General features: G+C 41.2%; 1 protein-coding gene across 2 annotated transcripts; it reads left to right on the top strand.

Annotated features, from left to right (window-relative positions):
- The first annotated feature begins 4,023 nt into the window (after positions 1-4,023).
- On the top strand, positions 4,024-12,337 carry si:ch211-180a12.2 (uncharacterized). Of its 2 annotated transcripts, none has more exons than XM_019362633.2 (13): positions 4,024-4,300; positions 5,779-6,099; positions 6,211-6,504; positions 6,692-6,997; positions 7,180-7,290; positions 7,900-8,061; positions 8,332-8,646; positions 8,728-8,778; positions 8,867-9,121; positions 9,200-9,541; positions 9,640-9,912; positions 10,370-10,645; positions 10,804-12,337. In XM_019362633.2, the coding sequence occupies exons 1-13, from the start codon at positions 4,219-4,221 to the stop codon at positions 10,833-10,835; spliced, it is 2,820 nt and encodes a 939-aa protein (XP_019218178.1). In that variant the 5' UTR covers positions 4,024-4,218; the 3' UTR covers positions 10,836-12,337. The 2 variants fall into 2 exon arrangements, with proteins under 2 accessions (XP_019218178.1, XP_019218179.1); XM_019362634.2 differs by having other exon boundaries at positions 4,025-4,300; positions 8,416-8,646.
- The last annotated feature ends 192 nt before the right edge of the window (positions 12,338-12,529 follow it).

Genomic DNA, 12,529 nt, shown 5'->3' with positions numbered 1-12,529 from the left:
AGGAGTTTAAAAATGAGTAAGTTGAGTGAGGATTTGAAGGGTCTCCCCATTGAAATACATGGGAAATTTTTGTTGAAAAAAGTTGAATAAAATTAAAAATATAAATGTTAAAAATTAGAAAAATAGAAGCAGTCGTGTCCAAAAGAAGAGGAATCTAACAGTGTTTGAATGGTTTTTCTAAGTTGAACGGTTTTGAAGGAGATAGATGCACAAAAACGTACGGAATATATAATAATAACTAGAAAGTGCATTTTCTGAAGAAACTGCAGTGTGAATGCTTGAATCTGAATGTATGCACTGAAATGAATTAATTGCTGAATTTTGAGTTAAAAATAAAAATGTTGAATGAGCTGGAAAATGCAGATTTATTAAACTGAAAACAAAAGTGCAGAACTTTTGAAAGCTGATGTTCACACAGAAGAAGTTGGAAAATAGCTGAAAAGTTTTTAAATTAAAATTTGGAAAACCTAAGAAATGAGAACAGAAAATTTAGAGTCAGAAAACACCTGAATGAATATTAAAAGTTCATATTCTTTGAATCACTGAATGACTAAAGTGTAATCCCTACACTTGGATCCACACACTTTTAAAGGTTTACATCTCTGAGCTTTGAAAGACATGCTGTTGGAAAGAGAAGAACGATGGCTTCGTTTTGAGGGTAAAATGATGGCTGTAGAGCAAACACTGTGGACACAGCAGCAGTTGAAAGAGAAATGTTTAAGATGAATCTTGGCACAGTGAGAGACAGAGCTCGTTAGGCAGGCAGGTGTGAGCCTGGTTGCTATAGTAACTGCACCCAATGGCTCAGTACACACGCACACAGACATGCACCTCACTTTTGCTGCTTAAAATGAACAGAAAAGTCAGGCCGAAACAAATCGCTCCCAAATGAAAAGTACAGGTCCTATTGACGAAATTCTTTCACCGTGAGCGGCAGCAATGTCCAGTCTACCTAATTCTCAGTTTTCATGCCTGTGGAGTTTATTATATGGACGTGGTGACAGTGTAAAGACACCATGCTCTTCTGATTTTCAAACGAACCTTCTGAGCCATTTTAACATTAGAGTCTATGGAGGAGTTGGAGGGAGGAGGCTGTGCTTTGGTGACATTTATGAAAGAACCATAACACCTAGTACAATAGTAAACACATTGGATGAAAGAGGACAGCGATGGCTACGTTTTGAGGGTAAAATCATACCTGTAGAGCAAACGCCGCGGACACAGCAGCAGTTTTAAAAAAGATTTTAAGATTAATTTTTTCGCTCCTCTCACTCTAGCAGTTCAGCTGTCTCACTCTAGCCCCAACATTCCGTCCCATACACACCCATTATAAACTCTGAAACGGCTGAAAAAACATCATGAAACTTAAACTGGAACTGAAGAAAAAGTATAACAGATATTGAAAAGATAAATACAAGTTGAATAGTTGAATGTCTTGTCTTCGTTTTAAAGTTTGAATGGTAGCTCTATGTCAACGTATGTTGAAGTAGATACAGTTTGAAAATGAGTAAGTTGAATGAGGATTTGAAGGGTCTCCCCATTGAAATACATGGGAAATTTTTGTTGAAAAAAGTTGAATAATTTTAAAAATATAAATGTTATAAATGAGAAAAATAGAAGCAGTCATGTCCTAAAGAAGAGGAATCTAACGGTGTTTGAATGGTTTTTCTAAGTTGAACGGTTTTGAAGGAGATAGATGCACAAAAACGTACGGAATATGATATAATAATAATAATAATAATAATGATAATAATAAAGATTACAACAACAATACTGTGAATGCTTTTACAAGCATTCACACTAATAATAAAGATTAGAAGAACAATACTGTGAATGCTTTTACAAGCATTCACACTAATAAAGATTAGAAGAACAATACTGTGAATGCTTTTACAAGCATTCACACTAATAAAGATTAGAAGAACAATACTGTGAATGCTTTTACAAGCATTCACACTAACTAGAGTCACATCCAGTACTTTTCTTGCTGAGGACTTCTCTACACTCACACAACCACAAATATAAAATGTAATTACCTTATGAGCTTTATCCACAAAAAATGTACAACTTTCAATCAAGAAATTGTTACATCTAAGTTCTTGTGGGTTACTTATACACAGCAGTCATGTCTGCATAAGTCTGAGTGAGAGCAGGAAAAAAAGAATATAATTTGCAGAGCAAATAAAAGGAAGACATAAACAAGGGGTCGGTGTCTGCAGTTAAGACTTTCTGTACACACCACTGAGGTTAACTGGTTATAGTTTCCACATCCACAAGTCCACAATGGCCTGTTTTGGTCTAGGTAATGTAAATTTTGTCAACCTATCCACAAACCTATCTGAAACCCTACGCCTTAGCTTACACCATAATCTATTGTACTGTTTGCAAGAAATGTAACCACACACAGTGCAGACACAGCATGTAATGACTATTATTGGCACGTTCAGTACCGTCATTTCCTCCTATGCATTCCTCCTTCAAATTGACAGGAAGAGAATAGATCTAATGGAAAAAAATACTTGCTGTGTGCATTTGGAAGCAGTGCTCTAATTTTGTCCTGGGTTAAAAATGCAGCACACCTGTTTCTTTACACTGCTGCACTTTCACCCTGTGACCTCCCACAATGGAAGTTGCAAAACCAGTTTCAAGTCCAAATCGTGCCAGTTTTTACCACCATTTTAAGAATAATCCTGCACAGAACCTCAGAGATGTACAAATACACAGAGTGAGATGTTGCAACTGTTTGAAAACTTGAGTTTGTGGAAAGAAATTTGCAAAACAACACTTGACACTTAACAAAGTCTTGGCTTCTGGTTTTAACCTCTTATCCTCCTTATTAGCGCGTTTTCTCCACTATTGACTAAATGGCGACACCTATCGTTTAGGACAATACTGCAGTGGCTTCTTGCACCTTGGATGACAGCATCTGTGTGACGACAGCGAGGGTTTGAGCAAAGCGACCACTGCAGAGGGTATATTGGAAGCTTCGGGCTGTTTTCTTGAAACAGAAGAAATTGTTGCTGAGATACCCAGAAACAAACGACTCATTGTATCATTGAGTATGTCTTGATAATGATTCTTAATTATAGAAGTTCTGACTAACTGGGAATGGGTGTTGTTTTAATAATCACACACAAACCATAAAGGCCTTTATAAAGCTGACATTTTTTTAAATTTCCACCCTGTATTCAAATCATAAATGTATTTTCCTCATACTTCAGCTTCAAAGGTTTTTGCTAATATCATAGTCACATATTGAATAAGAGCATAAATGAAACAAAAGCAAAATGTTCACAATAGTTAAATAATTTCATTCCTTCGATCAGCTGGCCCAGACTCACATGCCCCTCCTCTTCACTCAATCTTCCAGCCTGATGAAAGCAGCAAGCGTGTCAAGCTAAGAAAGAAGGGAAAACACAAAGTTCAGTCACAAAGAGTTGGATGTGAGCACAGGTTCAAGACAAACAAGGATTTGGGACACATTAATCACACTTTCAGTTCTTGCTTTTGTTTCCTCCTGATGCAAAGTACAGCAGAAAAATACTGACTGACTACTTCAGCTCAGTGACGCAGATCCCCTCTGGATCAGAAATTAACCCTTGACTGATGTACGTGTTAAGACCAATTAAAGTGCAAAGTCAAACAATTTAAACTCCTAATCAAGTTAATGACTGTTAAGAGGGGTGTTTGAACAGATAACACCTTTTCTTCTCTTCAGACATCAAGCGCTTGTTCTGGTTAAATATTATCAGAGGAGCTGACTGAAGAGACAGGGGGGCTTGTACAGAGGGGCATAAAAGAACCTCCTTTTCTCCGCAAAATGCATCGGCACCCTAACCCTTCCACAGACAGAAAAGAGTTGTAGACTCGCCTGAGTGTTTGCCCACATAAGCTCAGTGGGATTACTCACTCTGTTTGTTCGTGGCAACACTGCACCAATGTAAAGTAGCCCCGAAACCTTGGCCTGAGGCCCGTCTGAATTTTAAGTGACCAGTTTCCCCACTTGTGCGTCCCTGCACATCTCCCTCCTTTTTTCCTCTCTCCCGTTTCCACCCTGTTGCTCTTCAGGCCTTACTTGCTTCTGGAGGAACGTACACATATCAAGGGCCTCCTTTCACTCCCGAGGCCCAGGAACAATATTTCTTATTTCCCCGACTTGCAGGACAATCCCGCCCACTGTCACCTTGTAGCTTTATATAAGACAGGGAAAAGGACCTGATGATAAGAAGTCTCAAGACAAGCCCAGCCATGTGGTGTAAAGTCCTCGCCTATGTTGTCCTCCTGACTCTGATAAAGCATGGTGAGTATTATGGCTGTTTACAGAGGCGGCTCTGATTTTACTCTGGCTGATGACAAGGTATGAGGTGGGCTACCTCAGGTGGGCTATATGTCAATCTTTTACTATAGATGGTGCATATTAAAGACCTTAAGTGTGAGACATTGTGAGCATCCACCTGACCTTTATGTTGTGTTGATTCCTGGATTAAGTCACAGTGTATGTAACAGAGCGATATGACAGTGTATGAAGTGAGACATGAGTGATTTTTAATATTCAAGGAGCTTTTGTTGTATTCTTTATAGGCCAGCGTGGCCAGTGCTGCCTAATGCAGCTGTTGGGTTTATAATGTCTGGTGAAGTTCAGACCCTTATTAAGTGGGAATGGCACAGTATTAACAGCCGATCAGACACAATGCATCACAGCTTAACTTCTAGAAAATATGTAATATAAACCTGGTAATGCAGAATAAGTCTCTCTCCACCATGTGGAACTTGAAGTGACATCAGTGAGTAAAAACGTCTGTCTGATCAAAGCATGGCATGAAAAATAACCTCTTCCTCTTTGGTGCATCAGCACGATGTTTGCTATTAACTGATTCGAGGTGCTTGTCAAAAATAGGCTGTCAAAAGCGTCAGCGGCACAGTTTGACCTCCATTCTTAGGTTTCTTGTTAATCCGCTTTGATCGGCCCATCATTTAGCGAGAAGCATAAATAAGCGCTTCATGCCGATGGAAATTTTTCCACCGCTTTGTGTTACACCTGCCAATAAGTGTTTATTGTACTAGTTACTAATTAAGCTGATTGGATGGCCGGACCTGTCTTAAAGGCCTTGTATTTGCACTGAATCAATAAAGTGTAGTCAGATTATTGATTTACTCTCAGGGATGAAAAGAAAGAATGCATTCACTGTTCATTCAATTTAAGTTAACAAACTGGACAAGTGTTATTTGCTCAGCCTTAGACAGCTATTTGCTTTTACGGTTTTACCTTATTCTCGGTGCTTTCTAATGACATTTATTACATAATTAAGTCAAACACATTAGAAAGACAATTTTGTATCTTTCACAAAACAATATGTACAAGGTGCATAAACAGGAAAATGCCATAAGGTCAATTGGTCAACTGGTTCATCAATCAGTTTCGTGGCAACGTTTCCACTTGTAAGAGGAAGATTGTGATATTTCTTCTTTCTAAAGAAGAAGTTGTTTCACAAATGTTACACGACAAGAGTAAAAAAAACACAACCTAATAACTCAATATGTCATGACACTTCTTACCAAGTACACTGGAAACATTTATTGAATATGTAACAACCTTTCATCATAACATAGTTTTGTCTGTAACATTTTTTTTTTTTGGTTGGGGGGTGGGGGCTGTTGAAATGCAGACCCAACCACACAAAAAATGGCACAGTGCATCTTACAAGCCCTCATGTGTTGCAGTAAGGAGCCTTAATGAGTTCTGTTCTTTTTTTTCTGTCCATCTCTTTCTACTTTCAGTGTCTTCGAGTAAAATTCAGGCCAGTCCAAATACAAACGCAACCCTCCCCTGCAACGTGACGCTCTCTGCTGAGGGGGACAACATAAACCAGTCTCTGATCGCAGTCAGCTGGGTTAAAAATGGCTCTGAAATCGCCTCGTTTGGAAAACCAGCAACACAAATAAAGGAAGGCTTCAGCTGGGACAACGCTGACTTCGTCAATGGGGACTTCTCGCTGGTCGTCCTCAAAGCCAGTCTTGACCTGCAGGGGATGTATGAATGCACCATCAGCTACAACTTTACTATTCTGCACTATAGTAATGTTACATTTACTATCGTCGGTATGTCTTGGTTCTGTTCTCATGGTTTTGATTCCTTTTTCTGACCTATGATCACATCTGAATCTAAAAATTAAGCTCGACTCCATTTCTTCTTCTCCCCCACCCCTTCAGCATTTCCCACTCTCTCAATTCCTCATCAGTGGGTGGTGCTGGAAACTAAGACCCAGCTTAAATGCCATGCAGACGGTTTCTACCCTCCTCCTGTCTCTTTTTCCTGGACCAAAGCGGGGGAAGTGATTCAACCTCCCTACCAGGTTGAAGGTGAACTGACCCCAGATGGGTACTACAGGGCTGTGGGCAACCTGACGTTCTACCCTTCCCATGAGGACCAGAATGTGACCTTTGGCTGCAAAGTCTCACATAGTGGAAACTATCAAGAGCTGGATTTTCAGCTCAATATCACCCGTGAGTCACTCAGAGTCACTGTTTCCATATTACTGGCCTTACTGCCTCATGACCTGTCACAGTATTTCTAATATTACATTCTCTATCACTCCATAACGTCACTTCTGTTCTTTGAATCCTTTAATCTGATGAAGCCTGTGACAAAGCCACAAGCTGTTTTGAAAATACTTTCTTTGCCCCTCTTCAGGTCCTTCCACTCTTAGGCTTTCTGTCCTGCCGACAACCTCCAAAAACTCTCCTCTCACTCTTTACTGTGACGTGGAGAGTTTCTACCCAGAGGAAGTGTCTGTGTCCTGGTATCAAAATGGCACGACCCTCCCTGACCTGCCTGTCACTGAGCAGAACCCAGATGGGAGTTACAGAACCAGACGCTACTATACTTTAAGCCCCGAGCAGAGGGCGCAGCGTGGCAAGGTGGAGTGTGCTGTGAACCAGCCTGGTTTAGTGAATCCTGTCAGTAACTCAGTATACCTGGACAAGCTGGATCCTCAGAGTATGACCATGTTTTGAATGTGCAATTCACAAGATCATAATGAAGTAGCGCAATGCTTTGACTAAAAACAGGTACCAGAGAAACAACTCTGGCTGCCTAAGAAAAAGATTGCTTTAATTATTTTCTTTCTGGCAGTCCTTCTATGAATCATCTGATACATTTCTGCCTCTGCTTCCTCTTAGATGAGGCCCCAGTGCTGAATAACTCGGCCAAAGCAGCTGTGGCTATGATGTGCATCTCTATAGTGCTGGTCTTCCTGCTTTGCTTTGGCTTTTCATGGAGGAGAAGAGATGGTGAGTCAGAACTCACCACGCAGCAACTGCAGCAGGAGATTTTTGATATGCAAGGCATTGAAGAAATGAGGCAAAGTCTATTTTTGTCCATTTGTGACTAAGAAGGAGGAACTAAGTTTGTACAAAACCTTTTTAGAGAGGAAGAAGTTGTTGTTTTTTTTGTCTCGGAAAGTAGACATGCTCGAGAAAATCCTTGAAAAAGTTCTGAATAATAAAAATGTGACCACATGTTTTTCATTGAATCCCATGTAGTTTCCACGATAGCTTCATCTTTACAGAAAAGCATTACAACACAACAGCGCCCCCTTTTGAATTATGACCTTCATCAAAAGAGGTCCACCGACACCAAAGACTTGAATCTCTTCATCTGAATGTTGAGTTTTTGGTGGGAGAAACTTTTCTCCACTCATCCAAATTTCTGGTATTTCCTTACCTGAATGATCGGCCGTGCATGAAGACATTTTAGTCCACTGATGTTCACTATTGCATTATTCAACCTACTCCAAGTGTGGAGCTGCAGAAAATGAATTTAATGACATATTTGTATGAAAATATATCACCTTATCTCTCTCTGTCTCTTAATTTATAATTCCTTGTGACCCTGCTCAGAGAAACAGAAATCTCTCAGCGTGTCGGGGATCATCCTCCCTCCCCGAGTGATAGTAGGTCAAAAGGGGAGGGTGTCGCTGAGCATTGAAGGCAGGAGGGTGGACCGGGTGCAGACCGCATGGTTCCTCAATGACACCCCTATTTTTGACACCTCACTCGCAGGTAGGATGCCTCATATTTCCCTCTTTTTTTTCTTTCTGAACTCCAGCTATTACACTTATTGTTTGAATGAAGGAGTTAATTTGCACAGGAGCACCAATCTTTAAAGCTATTTTGGGGGATGGAAGCTGGTTATTTGGGGAGCTGGGAAATGAAATGCATTTGGATTAAAGTGTTGGTGATGTTGGACTTGCCTCGCACCCTTTAACGTGCTCTGTTTCCCCCTCTTTAACACGTTGATTCTGCTAACAATTGACCACCTGACACTCACAGGGACTTCCAAAGCTAACTTTAACTGCCTCTGTAACCCCCTAATCACCATCCATCTACCCTATGGTCTAACTCTTACCTCCCCAGTGTCAGAGAAAGGTCCTCTGCTGCTCTCCAGAGGTGAAATGGGTTACTACAAGCTGCACACTCAGGGGCCGCTGTACTCGTCCAAAAACGGCACTCAACAGCTGATCTCCTCGCTCACCTTCATCCCCCAGATTTCAGTTCACAAGGGTGCTGTGTTTAAGTGCCAGGTGTCCTACATAGGCAAGGACAAGATCGTGGAGGAGAGGGTGTCGGAGAAGTTCACTGTTCTGTGTAAGAACACGTTTTTTTTCTATTATTCCCTTTATTTTTGCGATTCCTGCAACTGAATCTCTTGTATGTTTTGTCACCCAGCTCCTCCTGAGGTGTCAGAAATACAGCTGGCAGAAACACAAAGAGACAAAGGTGATTTAAGTAGACTATCATTTCCTATTGCATATTTAACAATAAGCTTTTTGCAGGAGGCTACACTGATGACATTTTCATCTTCCAGATGTCATCAGCCTGACGGTCCGAGCGTCACATTTCCATCCAGACGTCATCACTTTCCGCTGGTTTTGCCAGGGTGGCGAGCTCAGCCCCGTGGCGTCCCAGGCCTCGTCCTCCCCTCGGCCCAATTCAGAGGGATTCTTTTCAGCCTACAGCCAGTGTAAACTTCCCTGCACTGAACTGGAGAAAGGAGCAATGAAAGTGTGGGTCAGCGTCCACCACATTGCCCTGAAGCAGCCCATCACCCGGGAGACCAGAGGTAAGGATGAGGGATGAGGAGAGATTGGGGGAAATGTTGAAAAATCAAAGATTAATTTTTTATTTTGATCCCAAACAGGATTCATCAGGAGGCCGTGCGTGTCTGAAATTGTCAGCTCCACCGTTTCCCAAGATCAAACTCTGGGATGTGAAATCACAGATTTCTACCCTCCAAACATTTCAGTGACTTGGCTCAGATTCAGGGAGGGAGAGCAAGATGATGGAGAGGAGGAGGTGATAAAAGGAGGAGAGATATGGGGGCCCATACAGACTGAACCCAGACTCTACAGGGCGACAGCCACTCTGAAGAGAAGGGCAACAAATCAGGAGAAAATCGACAAAAGAGGAGGGATTATTTGTAGAGTGAGACACTGTTCCCTACAGGATCCTGTTGAGAAACACTGGAGAAATGCTGACATTGGTATGATTGACTGACGCACTTTTACCTGCTTTTTAAACTGCACGATTAAAATTGCAAGGACGTTCCAACTGTAACTATCTGTATCCCTTGTTCTTCAGTCGCTCCATCCATTCCTCCATCAATCTCAGTCTGCTGGAGCAGCGAAGGCGTTGGTGTGTTTTCCCTCTTGTTGAATGGAGGTCACCCTAAGGCCAAGTTACAGTGGTCAGCAGGAGGACCCACGCTCTTGCCGCTTGTGTCCAATGAGACGGAGGAGATCGGAGATGACGGACGGAGAGAAATGAAAAGCGTGTGCGCCCTAGAGATGTCCACAAGCCTGCCGAGTCAGACAAACGAACCGCTGAAGAGACGAACAAATGGATATGCAATAAGTACTGAGAGATAGATAGATAGATAGATAGATAGATAGATAGAAAGGACAAATTCAGTTGTAACCTTTCTTCTAGTCAAAGATGGTATAAAATATGGACGGAACCCACTGGTTTCTGATGGTTTTGATCAATTTGACCAAAGCTGAAGGTCTAAGCCTATAAACTCAGGAGGAAAAGTCTTTTTGCAATGCAACTGTCGCCATCTGCTGGCCGTCGGATAGAATGCAGTTTTAAGGCTCATTTTTCCAACCTGGAAAGCTAAAAGTCCATGCTGTCTACTGTCTATGGTGTTATAGTCTAAAAGTGGAATACTATCCCCTAGGTTTATTCTTAAAAAGAAAATAAACACTTAAGGAAATCTTTCTTGATGTGCATTAAAATATCCACTTTAATTTTACAAGCGAGGGTGATTGAAAGAGAGTAAAAACGTGTTTTTTGAACTTTCATCACTTTTCAGAAACAAAAGCGGCAGTCACAGACCCCGACATCGAAGGAATACAATACATCGACGAAAACGTGGACGAGGAGAATAACACCATAGACAGGGACGAGGACTCGACGTCAGACGTGGACGAGGACGGCGAGAAGGACGGAGAGGACGACCCGAGCGCGCTGCACATCAATAAGGTCAACTTGAGCAGGGCTCCCAAAGAAAACGAGAGGGCACGTCTGAGAGTCTGCGTGGAGATCACGCACCCTGCTCTCAAGCTTCCTGTTTACCGGACATGGACAGGTAAACATTTAAGGCCTCCTCCTCTTGAAGTAACCCCAATAAGGCCAGAAAATCACATATCGAGTACTTGCTGTTATCTATCCGTGCAGGAAGAGGCTAATTCGATCACATGGAGTAAGGGAGAGTTTTTCTCATGTTTTGCTCTTTTCCTCTTTCAGAGCCCAATGAGGAGAATTCATCTACTGCATGAAAGTCCTGCACCAGTGTGTTTCTATTATAATGTATCTAATATTTATCTCTTCAGGAAATATGAACTATTACTGATGCTTTTAGGATACAGTTTATGATGTGATCATGCATGTATTTTATATTCTTAGTCTATTCTTACTCTGACATCCTTTTATTTTTTCCGTCCTGCGTCAACATATATTTTTTCAAATATTAATATCGTTTTTTACAAATAATGTTACAATAGTAATCGATTGGCTTTAATCTGCGTTTTGAAATAAAAGCTAAATATTCTAGTCTTTCAAGGCTCTCATGATAATGAGTTATTTATTACTGCAGCAAGCCTTGTATGCAAAGGAGATATCTGTTGTTGGTCAACCGACGTATCGGAAATTACTTCTCGTTTTAAAAGGCATTTCTGCTTTTGACGCTGTGGTTTGCTTTTTTGTTTTTTTACTCTCCACTCTCGACCACAGGAGCACCGCCTCCGCAGTGCTGTGAGGAGGAGGTGTTGTAGCGGTTGAGCCCAATAAATATATAACTTCTTAGTTCTTTAGCTTGCAGCTTCTGCCTTTCAGTTCTTAGAGCAGCTACTTCTGCTGTACATATGTTAACAACCTCCCCGTAGATACTGCAACGCACCGTTTCAGTTCTTTGGTTGTAAAAATAACGGTTATCTTACTTCCACCTCTTCCATGGTGTAGAAATTGCGTATTATTTCCTACATATAAAAACATAAACAGCTGCTTAACTACCATGAGAAATTGTTCTATATAATAATAACAGAGCCCTAAAATTTGCCCCAGAGTTACAAACCAAATAAAAGGTGAGAATAATTGTGACTCTGTGAGCATTTTATTCGATGGTGACAGTATGAAGGGTTAAAAACATTTTCACTAACAGACATCTGCTTAATAATGGAGCTTACCGGTGAGTCACGTCCAATGGGTCAATGACGTCACTGGAACTAAGGTATTTTTTAGGAAGCTAAAATCAGATGAAACAAAATTTGGGACATGCTATTTTTTTTTAATGCCATACATCCTTGCCCAGTGTGACTCATTCGTGCTCAGTTGACCTGACTCTACAGTGTGTCATGAGCCGGGTGGCGGCTGGTGGTTTGGAACAGGCCACCTTCACACCCCCAGATGTTTGGGGTTTTTTAAGACTTGCAGTGATCAGCTGACTCATGTCGCATCAGCTGGAGCTAGACTTTGCACAGGTCTCTATGTACCCATAAAAGGCATTGTATTATCCTTCATATGCAGCAGCACTCAGCAACAACTGGCTGGTGAAGTCACCCCTTTATGATGCACAAAAAGAAGATTCATAAAGTCAAGAAGCTATCTTCAGAAATGTCTTATTGCTTGTGCATATGCCTTTTCATTTTTTTAACTTGTGAAAATAATAACTCTGTCTTGGTTTATGGGTCTCTTTAAATGGTTTCTAATTCAGTCACAAAGCGCTCCTCTGTGTTCCATTTCATTAATGTATTCATGCAAACAATAAAGATGTGCTTATTTATGTGGCGGTCTCAGTCATTTAATCATGAATGCGTGCGTGTTCTCAGGTGCATCCTGACAGCGCCGTTTCAGAGCAGCGCTTCGGTATCTGTCACAAAGTTTTACGAACTTTTTTTTTCCTGTGGCCATGCTCATTATTCACATCCGCAAAGTCTGCAACACGTCTGCTTGTGTTAACGTGTGAATGTGTGTG

Source organism: Oreochromis niloticus, linkage group LG8 (genome assembly GCF_001858045.2).
Source record: "Oreochromis niloticus isolate F11D_XX linkage group LG8, O_niloticus_UMD_NMBU, whole genome shotgun sequence".
Taxonomy (NCBI): Eukaryota; Metazoa; Chordata; class Actinopteri; order Cichliformes; family Cichlidae; genus Oreochromis; species Oreochromis niloticus.
Note: the sequence above shows the minus strand (reverse complement) of the source record. Positions and strands in the feature narration are given on the sequence as shown.

What these genes read in the sequence shown, in the direction of transcription:
- si:ch211-180a12.2 (XM_019362633.2), top strand. Translation starts at nt 4,219, where the DNA reads ATGATAAGAAGTCTCAAGACAAGCCCAGCCATGTGGTGTAAAGTCCTC. An exon ending in GGACAAGCTGGATCCTCAGA is followed by an intron (nt 6,998 to 7,179) that starts GTATGACCATGT and finishes GCTTCCTCTTAG; the next exon opens with ATGAGGCCCCAGTGCTGAAT. An exon ending in CATCACCCGGGAGACCAGAG is followed by an intron (nt 9,122 to 9,199) that starts GTAAGGATGAGG and finishes GATCCCAAACAG; the next exon opens with GATTCATCAGGAGGCCGTGC.